Source organism: Haliaeetus albicilla, chromosome 26 (assembly GCF_947461875.1).
Source record: "Haliaeetus albicilla chromosome 26, bHalAlb1.1, whole genome shotgun sequence".
Taxonomy (NCBI): Eukaryota; Metazoa; Chordata; class Aves; order Accipitriformes; family Accipitridae; genus Haliaeetus; species Haliaeetus albicilla.
The window spans coordinates 12,290,332-12,306,688 of NC_091508.1; the positions used below are offsets into that span (position 1 = coordinate 12,290,332).

The 16,357-nt window shown below is 55.6% G+C and overlaps 1 protein-coding gene across 2 annotated transcripts; it reads left to right on the forward strand.

Moving 5' to 3' along the window:
• The first annotated feature begins 3,356 nt into the window (after positions 1–3,356).
• Positions 3,357–9,748, forward strand: LOC104314163 (glutamine synthetase). Of its 2 annotated transcripts, XM_069770526.1 has the most exons (7): positions 3,357–3,379; positions 3,575–3,750; positions 4,319–4,480; positions 6,232–6,378; positions 7,264–7,391; positions 8,508–8,707; positions 8,994–9,748. In XM_069770526.1, exons 2-7 carry the CDS (start codon positions 3,585–3,587, stop codon positions 9,313–9,315), a joined length of 1,125 nt encoding a protein of 374 aa, XP_069626627.1. In that variant the 5' UTR covers positions 3,357–3,379; positions 3,575–3,584; the 3' UTR covers positions 9,316–9,748. The 2 variants fall into 2 exon arrangements, with proteins under 2 accessions (XP_069626627.1, XP_069626626.1); XM_069770525.1 differs by lacking the exon at positions 3,357–3,379 and having other exon boundaries at positions 3,558–3,750.
• Positions 9,749–16,357: the final 6,609 nt, after the last annotated feature.

A 16,357-nucleotide genomic window follows, 5' to 3' on the forward strand; every position in this document is an offset into this window, starting at 1 on the left:
GCAGCTGCTGGGCGATCCCTGTGGGTACCGGGATGGCATCTCAACCGCTGCGGCGGAGGTGATGGTTGGTCTGTGCTGTAGCAATAAAGCAGAATCAGCTTCTCTTCCTGACGTCCTTTATCTCGAGAAACCCTTCTGTGCTGTGCTGCAGCTCGAAACGGTCTTCAGTAAAGTCCACCAGAGATTTAATCTGTGACCTTTTACTTCTGCAAGGACAGCCCTGCTCCCTTCCTGCCTTCAGCTCCTTCAGCCGCCTGACCTTGGGCCGGTCACTGATTCCCCGAGTCGGGTGCCTCGTGGTGGTTAATATTTACTGTACCTGGTGTGGAGGGGAGCAGGCAGGAACCTGCTGATTGCAAAGAGCTTGCTTGGGGGATAAAATATTATTCAAGAGGCTCGAGGATCCAGGTGTGAATTGTGTTTGGTGTTATTAACGTAACATAGAGTTGATGCTATAGAAATGGCTGGAATTAGACTGTGGTGAGGTAAAACTTGATCCCAAGAAAAACGGAATTAAGCAGGTGCCGAACATTGTATGGCAGAAATACTTTCTCCTGCTTACTAAGATCCCTTTTGACGTGAAATAATTCAGTACCAATCATATATTTGGTGAGCTGCCTCAGTTGCGGTGTTTGGGCACGGATGGGACCCTGGCCATGTGCCCACAGGTTGGCGTTGTCCCTGCTGCCCCCAAACAGCTGTAAACACATGGTGTTTGCCCTCCTGGGACCAGGTGGGCTTTGACCGGGTAAGGGATTATCGGTGTTTATTTTGTCTCCCCATTTGGGTATTTTGGTGCTCAGTTCCAGCCATTCAAAGAGGAGCTCTGCTCCCCAAACCAGTTTACTAGTAAGCATTAACACAGCCTGAATTTTGTTTCGTTTCTCCACGGTTTTGAGCCCACTCGTGCTTTGGGGTGTTTCTGCACAGCTGGGCACATCCACGAGGGAAACTGGGGCTTTCATTGGGAATAAATGAGGCTCTCCCATAACCAGCTGACTCAGGGAGGTGCAGGGTCTTGGCTGAACCCTGGCATCTCACGAGCACACTGTTGCTGGTCCTGCTGTCTGCTGTGAAGGATGCAACACATCAGGCTCTGGAGAGATGGCTCACCTCTCCCTGGGTTGGGTTTGTGATGCTTCCCAAGGGATGCAGGTCCACCTCCGTTCTCCCTGCTTTTTGTGAAAACTCAGCATCAGCCCCTGCTTCGCCAGCCTGGAGGCCAGTCCTGTGGGCTCCAGGTCCCCAAGCAGGATGGAGATGGGTGCATGGGGCCAAGGGAGCCGGCAGAGCCACTGACACCTCCATCGCTCTCACTGGCTTGGCCGTGTGTTGCAACGCCTCCGGGAAATGCCGCCGCTGGGTTGCACACCCAGGGGCACATTTCCTCCTGCGCTGCTGCCCCACTTGGGACGATTTCCAAATAGGAATGAGGAAACGCTGAGCTTTGCAACCACATTCATAGATGTGTCCCTAACATACCCTGGAGAGGGAGGTGGCTGCTTTCGGGCTGCGCCCGAGTTTCAGCTACAAGAGACCCCGCACGTCACCCGGGCAGCATCAGGACACGGGTAACACAGAGGAGACCCATGCGGCTCTGCCACTGCTGCTCCGGGGAACCTCAGGCACATCCCTGTGTGCCAACCTCCTTCACACGGGCAGCGTCCACAGGCAGTGGGACGGGTGACGTCTGGCCTGCCCACAGCCGGCTGCCACTGATGTCACCACCCGGGGACCAAAATGACTAACTAAGTTTTGCTTCTCTCTGCCAATCTCATTTCCTGGTTCTTGTGCAATTGCAGATGCTTTCAGGTTTCTTCCCGGTTGTTTACCCGCCTGCAGGACCAAAACACCTTCAGAAGAAAAACAGAGCTGGGGGTTTGGGGTTGGTGCCTGGAGAGGAGGTGTGATGGCGGGGGGGGAGGCAGTTTGTAGGTCTGTGCCTGGCGAGGAGGTGTCCTTGGGGGGGGGGGGGCATCAACCATGAAGGGTTTTTTTTTTTAGCCACTCTGATGCAGATGTTTTACTGTTTTGCAGAAAAACATTCCTGGGGGTGAGTCAGGCAGCCACAAGCATGAGTCTGCCTTAAGGACTGGGGGAATTAGCAAAACCCCGAACTGGTTTGGAGCCCAGTCATACTTTCAAGCCTTTTCTTCTCTTGTAACATTGAAAAACTGCTTAAAAACTGAGGCTGGAGAGTTGTGGTTGCTCACCTTGCTGGGTTTGCTGGGAGTTTATTTGAAATTCTACCCTCCTCACAGAAAAAAATACCAGAGTATTTGAGAGAACACCTGGGAGGTGCCAGCGCGAGCTTTTGCTGCGTCCGCGTTCGTGCCCGGTTGTGTGCTGGCACATTTTTGGATCTGCCTGCTCTACCAAACGTGAACCCTGTAACGCTGTACCTATGGAAAACAAAAAAGGCAGCAGCCTGTTTAATTAATATAATTGAGATTTGGGTTTGGCTCAATAGCTGAAAATTGCTGCTACATTGAAATAATCTGCTCAAATTCATACCTGTTGGCTTAGGTTTTTTAGCTGACTGTAAATCAGATCAGAACCATTGCTGCATGTGGATAGTTTGGGGTTTTAAAGGTACTTAACTGTGCTCTGGTGCTTAAAAATGTAAAAAATTGTACTTTAGCTTGAGGGTTTATAGATGTGAGAGGCTGAAGTGGGTGATTTCAGTGGTTTCCCAGTAGCTCGCCCTGCAGCCCTCAGACTTTCGTTCCTTCAAAGCACCGACACCTGGGAGGCAAACGCAGCCACACCCGGGTGGGCAGGAGTCGTCCCGGGGGTGTCCAGGGCAGGATGGGCTGGGACAGGGGTGGTGGTAGGGCTGCCAGGGATCTGGTTGCCCCTGTCCCCAGGGATCCGGTTGCTTGTGGCCCCAGGGCCAGGCAGGCACCCTGACCCGTTCCCAGGAATGGCCTCTCCGCAGGGCACGGTCCCAGCAAGGTTTTTGGGGTGCCCGGGGCAGGGGGGGCACGCCACACCGGCCTCACGGGCTCTGGCAGGGCTGGGGGGCAAAGCACCCTCTCGCATGTAAGAGGGCAACCCTGCAAAAACAGAGTGCCAGGAGGGCAGACACGTGCGGTATGGGGCGGGTGGTGGTAAAGAACAGTTAGCAAATAACTTGTTATTTTTTAATAAAGCGGTATGTTAACAATGCGACACTTACTGGTTTTCATACGTACTATTTTAATAAGAAAGAAAAACCGTACGGAACTCTTGTAGCCGGTAACCCGCGGGGGGGCCGCAGCCCGTCAGCTGCCGCAGCCGCCCCGGGGCGGAGCCGCCTCCGCGCCGCCCCCCGCCGCGCGGAGCGGCCGCGGGCGCGTATAAAGCGCGGCGGGAGCGGCCGCGGGCAGCGCTGGGGCCGGTGAGCGGCGGGACCGCGGTTCGAGTCCCGCGCGGGGACACTCCGCTTCGCGGTGGGGAGGGGGGCAGCTAGGGCGGGGCTGCCTGTGCAGCGCCGGGCAGGAGGTTGGGGGTGGCTTATTTTTGGGGGTGGGGTGGGTGTGCTTTGAAAATACGCGGGGGGAAATGGGCAGGGGGTGATGCCGCGCTCTCGCAGGGCCGTCGCCATGTCGGTGTCGCACAGCTCCAGGCTGAACAAGCTGGTGCGGGAGCAGTACATGAGGCTGCCCCAGGATGGGTTGGTGCAGGTCACCTACGTCTGGATCGACGGCAGCGGTGAGGGCGTGCGATGCAAGAGCAGGACCCTCGATAAGGAGCCCAAGAGCATCGAAGGTAACACCGCTGCTTATGCCTCTGGACGATGGGTGACATGGTGGAGGGCCCCAAGCACGGCCAGGGAAAATTTCTGGGGTGCTTTGGGTGGGGGGAGTTGGCACTTGGCTCTCCCTGGTTGCGTGGCACTGGTGATACCCGCTGCAGTTCTGTCATTGGGTTATATCAAGCGGCAGGGTAAATATCCAGCCTGCATCACTGCGGTTTGCTTAATCTGTAATCTCTGTCATTAGCACTGGGGAGGACGAGATCCTCACCCCTGTCCACCAGGCAAACAGGCATGGAGACCTGTTGGCATCCAGACGGGGTTTGGCAGATGGAGGTGAAGTGGCCAGGGCTGATCCTGCCTGTGCCCTGATGATGCTGGTGGGGGGTGAACACACTGATGCTCAGGGACCACTGCTGGGCTCTGGGGATGCGCAGGAAAACCTTTGTGGCTGTCATCCCGTGGCACTCAGTGCCCTCTGGGCACTCCATCCTGGGTCCGAGCCACCAGCACTTGGCATGATCCATGAGGGATACCTTTTCCCAATCCCACTTCCCGCTCTGTCCCTCTCCTGCCTTGCAGACGTCCCTGAGTGGAATTTTGATGGCTCCAGTACGGCGCAGGCGGAGGGCTCCAACAGTGACATGTTCCTGGTGCCTGTCCGCATGTTCAGGGACCCTTTTTGCCTGGACCCCAACAAGCTGGTGCTCTGCGAAGTGCTGAAGTACAACAGGAAACCTGCAGGTGAGCCCCTCCAGCGTGCACCCCCCAGCTCCTGAGGGTCACCCCCTTATTATTTAGGGTGCCGTCTCTCCGAGGGGCTGCTCGCTCTGAACTGCTGGCACTGGGGAGTGGCTTGGCACCGAGCACTTGGCCCGAGGCTCCAAAATTCAAGCACTGGTGGTGGCGGTTGTTTGCAGGAACGTGTTTTAGCAGTGCGGGGTGAGGAGAAGAGCAGTGAGATGTGGAGCTCGCGGCGCTCGCCGACTCGAGCACGCCAAAGGCGTCACCTGGTTTTTGAGCCCGAGCACACCCAGCCCCCAGGGCTGCGGGGTTACTACAGGGGAGCCGGAGCTGGAAGCGGCAGGGGGGTTTAATGCACCGGGTTTGTGGCCACTCTCCTCCTTGATGGGCAGCTGCAGAAAAAGAGGGAGAAGGTGCTGGGGCGGCGCGGGCTGGCTCGGGGTGACCTTTTGCTTGTGGTCCCAGAGCACACCGGCTCTTGGTCTTACACCAGAGGCAGAAGTCTGTAGTCCCAGTGTCTGTCCTGTCTGTCTGATAAAGCCCCAGATGGAGGAGGGAGAGCTGGTTTGCAGGGACATGCCAAGGGGCTCCCAGAGGGGTTATTTGCCGGCAAATAACCAGTTATTTGCCGGAAAAGCAGGGTCATGTCCCCACTGGGTGCGGAGGAGGGAGACAGCATCTGTGGGGTGATGCACGCATCTGCCTGGGAGAGGAGAGGCTGTGGGCAGTGATGGTGAAAGACGGGGCTGGTTCCTCTTCAAACATCGTCATGCCTTTCAGCCACAGGGGAAGTGTCTTGATTGAGATTCTTGCCCAGCAGCTCCTCCGCCAGAGCAATTTGTAATGAGAGCTCCTGGCCCTGGAGCTCCTGGGACTGGAGCCAGGGCAGGGAGCTCAGCCCAGAGCCCCACAGATGAGAGGGCTACAGCCTCCAGCTCTTCCCAGGGTGGGTCTCCGTGGACATTAAGGGCTATGTGGGTTCTGGGAGGGAGGAATTTCCTTCCCCCTTCTCCCATCAGTGCAAGGGAGATGTCACCGTTCCTCTCCAGCCTCATGCTCTGGGTGTATGTCATAGCTGCTCTGGGGTCTTCTGTTGCAATTTAAAGGCAGAATTTGCAGCCTGGAGGCTGCCTGTCCCTGTGACTAACAGTTTTTCAGCTTCTTTCCCCCTGCAGTTTGGGTCCAACCTCTCACTCCCCTTGCCTGGCACATTGTCCCATGTCAGAATGGTTCTCTGATATCTCTATCTTCCTGGCAAAGCCCCAGTTACCCTGAGCGAAGGGCCAAGGCAGGGCCAGCCAGCCTGGATGCTAACCAAAAATACAGAGCTGGAGAAAGATAAGGATAATTAAGCTGAGGCTGGTAGAAGGAGGATGGGGGTGAAGCAGTGACGGGAGATGCATTGTCCCTGTTCCCAGATCTGCGGGATGCCTGTAGGACAGGGCTGGGGTATGGCTTCTGGTCTCTTGGTGTGTAAAAGGAGGAGGAGGATGTTCATGGACCATCAGTGGTGATTTGGGAAGCAGGCTAATTAAACCCTCTTGGCCTGTGGCCTGATGCTGTAGCTCTGTGAGGAGGAAACCAGTGAGCAGGGAGCATTGCAGGAAGGGGGGATTTGCTCACTAGTTTCCTTAAGGCTTCTGTGGGAAGCGCTTGGCAGTGGTGGAGCCTCAATCCCTGAGTGGGATGGAGCAGAGTGTGGTGGGCAGCTGCCCATAGCACGGGTCTAACCCGGACCTCTCTGCTCCCAGAGACCAACCTGAGACACACGTGCAAGAAGGTCATGGACTTGGTTAAGGACAGCCACCCCTGGTTCGGGATGGAGCAGGAGTACACGCTGCTGGGCATCAACGGCCACCCCTATGGCTGGCCCGATAACGGCTTCCCTGGCCCACAGGGTAAGTGTTTCCTCCCTTCCCCAACCCAAATGCTCCCCTCGGCTCCCACCCTGCTGCTTGGGGGTGCTGCCCAGCGGCAGGCATCCTGTCCCCAACCTCAGGTGCAGTTTTCCCATCGCGGCTGACACCTGGCAGGAGCCAGGATGAGGTTAGGAGCTGTTTGCCAAAAGCGCCAGGTGCCCCACGGCTCATGTGAGCCGGCTGGCAGTGCTGCTCCTGCCGGACCCTGGTTGCACAAACAGCTCAGCTGCACAACTTGTTTGGCAAGGGCTAGAAAAACCTCCTCCCCATAGCTGTTCCGGAAAGGGATGGGACATCGTGCCCTCCTGCAGCGGCAAGCGAGCACCAGTGCCTCAGCTGCCTCCTGGGAGAGTGCCAGGGGTTTCCCAACCTGACTTAATCAGCCTTTTGTGGGGACAGGCCACTTTCAACATCTCCCTTCCCCCAGGCGGGTAGAAGATCTTCGTCTGATCTGCTTGAATGAGGAAGAACCTTACAAAACTGCAACGAGTTGAATTTTCTAGCCACGAACAATGCTGGCTGTTGTCAGAACAATCTCGGACGCTTGATGTGCTCTGAGGGTCAGTGAGGTGCCGCAGGGGAGACCAAGCCAAGCTTTCCTTATCTCCTGGCCACCTCCCAGTTGATGCATTACAAGTCTTGTTTAACTGCCTAGATAAGACTGAGGTTGGACAGATGAATTGCTCACGCTGCTGGTCCTGGAGTAGGGGTCAGTGGCTCAATGAACCATGGAGGGCAACACCATTTAATTCCCATAAATCCTCTGCAGATGATGGCTGGTACCTGGGAGTGGTGGGACTATGTGCAGTGCTGCTCTTGCTCCCAAAAGCTTTACTTGGGTGGTGACTGCTTTTTCCTTTCCAGGCCCCTATTACTGCGGGGTTGGAGCAGATAAGGTGTACGGACGTGATATCGTGGAGTCCCACTACAAGGCATGTCTCTATGCAGGGGTGAAAATCTGTGGCACCAATGCAGAGGTGATGCCCTCCCAGGTACGTGTGGATGGCCCTGCGCAGCCCCTGTTTCCAGTGATGTTACCGTGAGGCTGGAATAACCCAGGAATTCCCAGCTCCTCTGGGGTGCCAAATCCAGTGACTCCCCACATCGGTTTTGTCCAGATGGGAGCGGCTGCACTGCTAGGATGAATATGTACACATTTGATTTTCTCCTAACTCACCCTGGTGTACAAATCCCTGCTTTTTGGGGCGGGCAAGCGAAATCAGCCTGAGCTCTGGCAGCCCATGTGGAGCTGGGTGCTCCCCTGTGCTTTCCTTCCCCCATGAAGCAGGGATGTGGGGGACAGTTTGAGCTGGGATGGGCTGTGGGAGCACCATGTGGAGCAACGGGTGTCTGGGTCCTGCTCCTCTACCCTGGGAGCCGGGAAGCTCGGGTGGGACATGGCCTTGGGGAGCGGCTGGGGGGGATTTGGGTTTATTTAGGAGTTAGCCAGAGGGAGTCCCTGATTGCATTAGGCAGGTGGCCAGACTGACCGACGGCGATTTGGCCCTGCAGCCTGTGAATCGCTGACTCTTCTGCTGCTGATGTGGCGGTGATAAGCAGGGGGCTTATCTGCAGTGTAGCTGAGGCAGGACTTTTAACAATCCTGCTGTTTGCCCTGTCTTTTCAGGGTCCTTCTTGGCTGCTTTCTGCATCCTGGGCTCTGTCTCAGCCAGGCCATGCCAGTAGCCGTAAATGCATCACCCTCTGCTTAGTCACTGTGGGTGGCGCAACCCTGGCTCCGGCCGGGGAGGGAGCAGCCCTGGGAAGGACTAACAGGCTCCTTGTTACTCCCCTGCCTTGTTTGCAGTGTGGGTTGGGGGATCCTGCATGCCAGCAGCACCAGCACCAGCCTCGAAGGCTGCTTATTTACCTCCATTTTGATTAAACCCCTTCTATTTAGTCATGAGCAGTTTATTCCCAATTTTTTGCATGCCAAAGCAGTCCAGCTGCTTAACTCAATGCTCCCCATCCCTGTTGCTGATTCCCAAGGGGTAAAGCTCAGCCATACCCCAGGCTGGCAGCCCTCACTTGAGGGGTGGCAGGGATGAGATGGCCAGGGGGGCACGAACCTGCCCGTCCTCACTGGCATATCTGCTTGCCCCTTCCAGTGGGAATTCCAGGTGGGCCCGTGTGAAGGCATTGAGATGGGGGATCACCTCTGGATGGCTCGGTTCATCCTCCACCGCGTCTGCGAGGACTTTGGGGTTGTGGCTACTCTGGACCCCAAACCAATGACAGGCAACTGGAACGGCGCTGGGTGTCACACTAACTACAGCACCGAAGAGATGCGGAGAGAAGGGGGTCTCAAGTGAGTCCTGGGGGGGTTCCCTGGGAGGTACCTGGGAGGTCTGGGGAGTCCTTGGCCATGTGGCAGCTCCCCATAGTGCGCGTGTTTCTCTACCTGGGTGGCTGCACCGGGCAGGGCTGGGGCTGTCCCAGCTCATTTTATTTTGAAAGCAGCTGGTCATATGAGAGTGTCCCCTGGGCTGTCCTCAACCCTACACAGAAGGGAGGGGGTGACAGCCTTCCTGGGCATGGGAACACCACCCAAATGGACCGACTGACAAACCCAATGCCATTCTCCTCTCCCACAGACACATCGAAGCTGCCATTGAGAAGCTGAGCAAGCGGCATGACTACCACATCTGTGTCTATGACCCACGGGGTGGCAGGGACAACTCCCGGCGTCTCACCGGCCACCACGAGACATCGAACATCTTCGAGTTCTCTGCAGGCGTGGCCAACCGAGGTGCCAGCATCCGCATTCCACGGCAGGTCGGCCAAGACGGCTACGGCTACTTCGAGGATCGGCGGCCAGCGGCCAACTGCGACCCCTACGCGGTCACTGAGGCCATCATGAGGACGACGGTGCTCAATGAGACCGGGGTAGAGACCAAGGACTATGCTGACCACTGAGGCTGCGGGGTGGGTGGAGGTTTTTGTTTCTACACTAGCTTCTCACGTGGGATTTGTGCCTGTGCGGTGTCCTTGGCTGCAAGCTCAGACTCTTTAGGAACCTCGCTTCTGGTTTTGTGAAACGTCGCCTTAGAAATATATATATATATATATATATATATTTTATAGTAAGAGGGAGGGGCCCAACTTATTTTCTCAACCACTTTTTTTCTGGTTCCTGGTTTTAGGTCGTACATGGAGAGTTTTTTTTAAACTTGGATTTAATTTTTTTCCCCGATGGACTTTACACTGTGATGTACATAGATCCTTACGTGGAAGCTGCAGCTGCTGCTGTTTGCACCTGGGGAGGGCGGGTGCTTTTTTCCATATCTCTGTTGCAAGGAAATGATAATAAATAATTTTCCTGGCTGCATGGCAGCTGGGTTATGCTGCAGTGGATGGATTTTTCTGTAGCTCCTAGAGCTCCCTGGAGGATTTAATTTGGGTCTTGCTGATGGGTTGCAGCTACTGAGCAGCCTGCACTGGCCCTGGGCAGGGAGTGGAAGAGCAGCAATGCTGGAGGATCCTTGGGGCAGGTGCCTGGAGCTGCCTTGCCCCATTTGCTGGCGGCCGAAAGGCCATGTCCTTCCATCGTGATCCCCGAAAGGCAAACAGAGCGGTGCAGGCTGAGCAAACAGCGGCCGGGGCAGCAGCTGGCGGGCGTTTACACAGGGTGTGAGCCGCTGAGTCAGCAAAGCCGGCCCGGCGCTGGGCACAGCGAGCAGCAGCCCTCCCCTCCAGGGCTGCCTTTGGGTGAGGGAGGGGAGCCTGGGGACACCCCCCTGCTGCACCCCTGGGTGATGCCTTGCTGAACCACAGGTACATGGTGCAGCTCCTTGGGTTGGAGTCTCTTTACAAGACCGGGGGTCATAGATTCTATTCACAGAGTAAAACCCCCAGGTAGGGCATTTCCATGTAGATGGGGTATCAATAGCATCTCCAACGGCCAGGCCCTTGAGGTCCCTCCATGCTGCAACTGTGGGGAGGAGTTGGATGCAAGCACAGGGGACAGCTCTCTGGTTCCAGGGACACCTTGAACAGGCACATCAGATCCCTGGGACACACCTGCAGGATGCGTCCCAGCTGCAGTCACCAATGAGGGGGTTACCTGGAGGCAAGAGGAACCAGCAACATGAGCGGATAGGGGACATCATGTCCACTCCAGTGCAGTCATGGGGATTTTGAAACTGGTTTTACCTTTATCTTTGAATCCGATGCAGGTGACAAGCCACAAGGGAGGACCCTGAGTCCCTCCTGCAGGTCACGGTGCTGCCAGCGGAGCAGGGAGCGAGGGCAGTGGGAGGCAGGGAGGTGGCCGTGTCCCGGACCATGAGCAGCCAGGAGCCCTTGGTGTCTCTGAGCTGTTCAAGAATAAATGTAACCTGGTCCCCAGCCTAAGAAGGACAAATTTTCCTTCCAGAAATTGCTGTTTGGGATATTTAACGTTTTTCATCAAAACCACAATGCTGTCTTGTTTCCCTCTCATTTCTATGATGTCTTTAATGGGTAATTTGAGCACTGGGACAGTGACTGATGGACGCAGCCGGAAAATCAATAAAGAGCTAAATCTGGAGCAGGAGGACTCATGTTTGTTTCCCCTGACTGTACCAGTGGCTTTAAGTACTTCAACTTTCATCATATTGTGCTGTACAGCCCCTGCTAAATTTAGAAATCATGTGAATCTGCATTGCCAACACGTGAACATCTTCAGCCAGGCACAGCACCATGGTATATCCAAACACTTTGTACCTGTTCCCGGGTCTCACCCTGCGATTCCCCTCTGATAGAGGACCCTCCTCTTCAGGGGAGGACAGTGAAGCTCGAGGGACTCACCCAAAGCCACAGCCGGGGCTTTTCCCTGAGCTGGGATCAGCCCTGGCTGCCGTTCACTGGGGACGCTGCCTGCCTGTCCCCACACGGCTGGAGCTGCTGTGTGTTTGGACACTTTCATGCTATCCTTTGCCAAAATACAGATCTTCTTGCTTGTACTTTTTGAGGTCAAAACGGGCCAGAAACCATATGTCAGGGGTTTTTTTTCCTAAAGCAGGAGTGATTCCTACCCATGGGGCTGCAGCACGGGGGAAACGAGGACACCGGCAAATTCGCGCATGAGCTTTTCTTATCATTTTGGTGTGCCTGCTTCTGTCGGAGGTGGGTTGTTGGGTTCAGCCAGCAGAGCAGGCGCTGGAGGACAGCATCCCTGTCCCCATCCAAGGGCTGGACAGTGCCAGGAGGAGATGCTCCCAGCATCACCCGGTGCTCCGCGCCAGACCGGGATGGGAGGAAGCAGTGCCGGGACTCCCGGTGGAATCCACCGCAGAACCGGGCTGCCAGGGGTGCGGGCTGCTGCAATTTGGGTAATCATTAGCCAGGGTTTTCCCGACGGAGCACCCCAAGGAGACTTGAGCTGGGGGGGGGGGGGATGACCCCCCCGCGGCCCCTCGCTGGGGGTCTCGCCTGGGGCCGGGCCGCATCCTGCGCAGCCTGCGGGGCTGGCAGGTCCTGGGGCTGGGGAGCAGGCGGTTTAGTTGGGGTCTGGAGGCTCTTTTTGGGGGTTTGCTGCCCTCCGCAGGCGCAGACACAAATAACACGGAGCAGCGCTCGCCGCCAGCCCGGCAGCGGCGGGGGGGGCTCGGGCCGGGCCGGCTCTGCAGCCCCGGCTTTGCCCCGCTTCCCCCGGGGGTTTTGCTGGGAGAGTGGGGAGGAGATGGTTGAAAAAAACCTTGTTTCTAAAAGAGCATTGGGTGGGCCGTGCCGGGAAGCTCTTCAATGCAACCTCCTTTTTTTTAGGCTCTGACCATGCCCACCTGCGCCCAGGAGCACCCTACACCCGCCGGACAGATGCACCCGCCTTTACCAAATCTTGCATTTCCACACAAGCACTCACAGAGCGTGGCAAATACCCCTTTGGGCTCTTTCCCATATCCATCCCACCCCTCGGCAGGAGGCATGGAGAGGGTGCTGCCGAGAGGCGCGTTACCCCTCGGGACAGTTGTCCCCGGGGCTGTGACCCAGCAGGCGGACGAGTGGCTCTGGCAGTGGGCTCCAGTGGGCTGCCGAGCTGGGACACGTGAGGAGCAGGCGTTCACCGGGGTCCCTTCCTTCATCGCCCATCACTGAGCACCCCGGGAAGGCGCTGCAGAGGGGGACACCCAGGGTGGGTGAGCATTGTGACCACCCTGTGATAGGGAGCGAGAGCCTGCGGGCTTGCACGTTTCTCCGTCTTCAGATCTCTTTTTATCACTATAAATTCCATTACTTTGAATTCAGTCAAGGCCTTCAGGATTTTTTTTTCCAAGCTGGTTATAAAAAGGGCATTAGAATTACAATTCTGGTGCTAACAATAGCATTACTCAAAGCTGCTGGCCAGAAGTGGGGAGCTCTGGGTAGAATAAAGACCTAAACTAAAATGTCAATAGTAACTTCCTTTTTCTTCTCCCTGTCTTCCAGCCTGCACAATCTGCTTGGGTGTCTCTATCTTAATGAGCATTAAAATGGTTTCAAATTAGATCTACAGAAAATAGATTTTTTTTTTCCCTCAGAAGCTTAGACTGGCCTTTAAAGGCCAGTGATCATATTTTGGTTTTGTGTAAGAGCATCTTTGATCTCAAAGGCTCTTAGCTTATAGAGCGTTACAGCTTATTACCAGCAATTTGCTGCTGTTGAAATGCAGCCGCAACTGGAGAGGGACAAGCACCATGCAGCGGCACCCAGCGTGCCAGGAGAAGAGTTAGGGAGAGGTTTGGCCGGGGAGTGCTTGGTCCTGGCCCCCCCACTAGCCCTGAGTGGTTCCCCTGGACCGAGTCTCACTCCCAGGGAGCCCGGCTGGCAGGTAGGTTGTCAGCCTCCACCAGGCTAGTGCTGGGTTTACAGCCAGCTGCTTTCAGCTCAGTTTGGTCCCTAAAAGTATGGGATGAAAGACCCCCACCTTAGCTGCAGGTGGGCTGTTCAGGGAGTCCCTGGGGGCACCCCCGGTGACAGCAGTGTCTTGCTAAGAGGGTGATGCAGCCGGTAACCTGGCAAGGCACAACGGGTTTTCTCATCTATGTGACCAACCCACATGGCATCACCGCTGCTAAAAAACCCTCTCCGAATCCGAGCATGGGGCTCGGTCACAGGTGCTGAGCAGGAAAGGGGTCATGCTGGCTGCTGGAGACCTGCTGCTTGCTCACTGCTGGGAAGATACAGCAATTAAACTTTCCAGGAAAGCCCGTTACCATGGCAGGGCGCTGGGAGCAGACGGTCATTTACCTCATCCACAAAACAAGGGGGATTTAGTGGGGCGGGGGGGTTAGATAGGCCCAGCAGCTGCAATTACACCTCCCACCTGCTTTGTGTTTGGATGGTGCAAAGCCGAGCAATCATAAGCGTTGTGATGCCCTGTGGCAGCACCCACAGTCTGGGGGGTTGTTTGTAGGGGCACTGGGGATGAATGACTTCGTGGTGAGTTGTTGGGAGGTAACTTGGAGCTTGCACCTGGGTGTAAGAGGAGCCAATGAATCTGCCCTCCTGCTCCTGGGAGAGAAGGCAGCAAAGGCTGTAACAGTGCAGAGCAGCTCAGCCCCATGTCCCCACCAGCCCCCCCCCCCAGCTGCACAATCCCTGCTCATCTCAGCCACACTGGGACGGGCAGAGAGTCCCCAGTGCCCTGGTGAGGACAAGGCAGGGTCTGCCTTGGTGCTCCCTGCTGCTTTGCATGGACAAGACTTTTTTGTAGAGCAGTGCCGTGAAGCCTACAGCAGCAGTTTGATGGTTGGCTTGAGAAAGGTCTGCAAAGAAGCCAGCTTCCCCAGGTGTCCCTAGAACAGCCTCCACAAACAAGTCCTTAATGATCTGCAGCAGCTACCCCAGCACCCAGCACCCCTCCTGAGCACCCAGTCCTAGTAATGGGTGAACAAGGTCAGATAACCTATCAAAAGCACTCTACCAGCTGCAGGCTGGGGGCTGCATGGGGGACAGGAACTGCACAGGGGGTCAGGGCACTAACAGGCTTTAAATGGCCCTAACTAGCATCACCTGGAGCCCCAGCCCATGGGCCCTAGGGGTGGGGGTGGGGGGTGTCCATTTAAGCTCTGCCAGGGCCATCAATTGGTTTCCAGTGCTGGTAATTCAGATCTTAACCCATAGATTGATTTCCCAGCTTGATCTGTCTTATCACTGTAGGCCTACCAGAAGATCGTCGGGCTGTGTTTCACCCTAATTACCCCCATTGAGCCTGATCCTGAAGTGCAGGTTGATTTTTCTGGCTTGATTTTTAGACCTGCCTCATTGCAGGGAACTTTCCTGATGGTGTGGACTCCTTGTTGAACATTTCTACTGTCTCTGGATCTGCCATGCCTGGGACCAGAGGCACAGGGCTCTTGCTGGTGAGACTCTGCCCCGTAGCTGTGGTGTCTCTTCTGGCTTCCCGGACCTTTGGGAGCCCCTGGCCCTTGCTGTGCCCTGATGGGTGGGGTAGGGGGTTGTACAAATGGCTACAGGAGAAAATACAGTGTTGGGAGAGGGGGGCTGTGGGGGGCTATGGGGTATAGGTGTCATGGGGCGGTGTCTGCTAGGATGGGGTAGGACGATCTCCTCTGTGATGCCCCTTGCAGTGCTTGCCAATGCTTCTTCAGTGCAAGGTCCCTGGAGCCTGGTGGTATCCACAACTGTGGTGCCTGGGGTAGAGGAGGGAGGTGACGTGTTAAGCTGTGCAGGAGTAGTTGAGCTGTGAAGCTGCAGCTGATTTCTCAGGCAGTGCTGGTGGGGGGATGCGGACTTCGTACTTGTGGGTGCAGGACCAGATTCCTCACTGGTATCTGTCTCTGTCGTGCTGCCTTTTGAAAGATCACTGTGCATCTGTTTGGTTAAAGGCTGCTAGGATGCGGCCTTGGCATTTGCTAGGCTTAAGAGAGAGGGACAACAGCCTTAAATTTCTTCTGGCTGCCCTTGAGGGGGGAGGACACGTGCTCTGCATCGCCACAGTGACAGTCCCTGCAGGGCTCTGTTGTGACACCAAGATGGCCAGGTTTCCAGCACAGGGTCAGATCCCCATCATGATACCTCGGGCACAGGCACCTGTGTGAGGAGCTGGGAAACCAGAAACTTGGATGCCACAGAGTGCTCACACCAGAGAAATCCCCTGACTGCATGGGGGCAGGCAGTGGCAAACTGGGTCTGGGGAGTTTAATTTATTCTTCAATCCTTACTTCCTGCAGCCACTGAGAAGCAATGCTGGTGCTGGGATGCTATGAGCAGGAGCATACCTGCAGAGGACCATGAGATGCAATTGCCGTAATGTCTTTCTCATTTTCAAGCCCATTTCGTTTAAACTCTTTGCAGCTCCTGCAGGTGCTTGGGTTGCAGCAAGGAAGGCGAGCGGTAAAATTATAACAGCAGAGCTTGCTTAGAGAATGAGGGAGAGGTTGAGCTGTGAGCTGTAGCTGTGCTGTAGTCAGGCAGGTGTCTGGTGGAGAGATGATTTAAACCCAAATGAAGCATTTTCTTCTGGTGCTGCTCTGGCCTGATAACTCTGATAACATAAATTGAATGCATTTGTTGGCCTTGATTCACATCACAGTAGGTGTTTTCAGTGGCTGAAACGTCAATGCAAGGCAGCTTTTAGGAGGACTCTGTAAAAATAGCTGTAGATAGGGCTGGGCTTGGAATATTTGCCCGTGGGAGGAGTGTGCAAAGGTGATGGGTGCTGTTGGGAAACAGAGCTGCTAGCGAAAGAACTGGTTTCATCCCAAACCATCTCAAGCTCACAGGATACAGGGAGGATGGGGAAATAGAACTGTGGTGGTGTAGTTCAGGGAAAGTAAGAGAAGTTTTGACAGATTTGGCAGCAGCTGATCTCTAAGGCAAACTCCAGCCCCAAGAAGAATGGTGGAATAAGATCAGTCTGGGGAGATTTAGCTAGGATGACTGTCTTCTCCATGGAGTTTAATCCAGGACATGGACCCACACTGTGCCTGGGATGTTTCCACCTCACCCACATGTTCACAGAGAACTGAAGCACACT

Bases quoted from the DNA above. Each gene is read 5' to 3' on its own strand.
- LOC104314163 (XM_069770525.1), top strand. From the start codon at position 3,558: ATGCCGCGCTCTCGCAGGGCCGTCGCCATGTCGGTGTCGCACAGCTCC. The intron at 4,481-6,231 runs GTGAGCCCCTCC...CTCTGCTCCCAG, and splicing joins GTACAACAGGAAACCTGCAG to AGACCAACCTGAGACACACG. The intron at 8,708-8,993 runs GTGAGTCCTGGG...CCTCTCCCACAG, and splicing joins CGGAGAGAAGGGGGTCTCAA to ACACATCGAAGCTGCCATTG.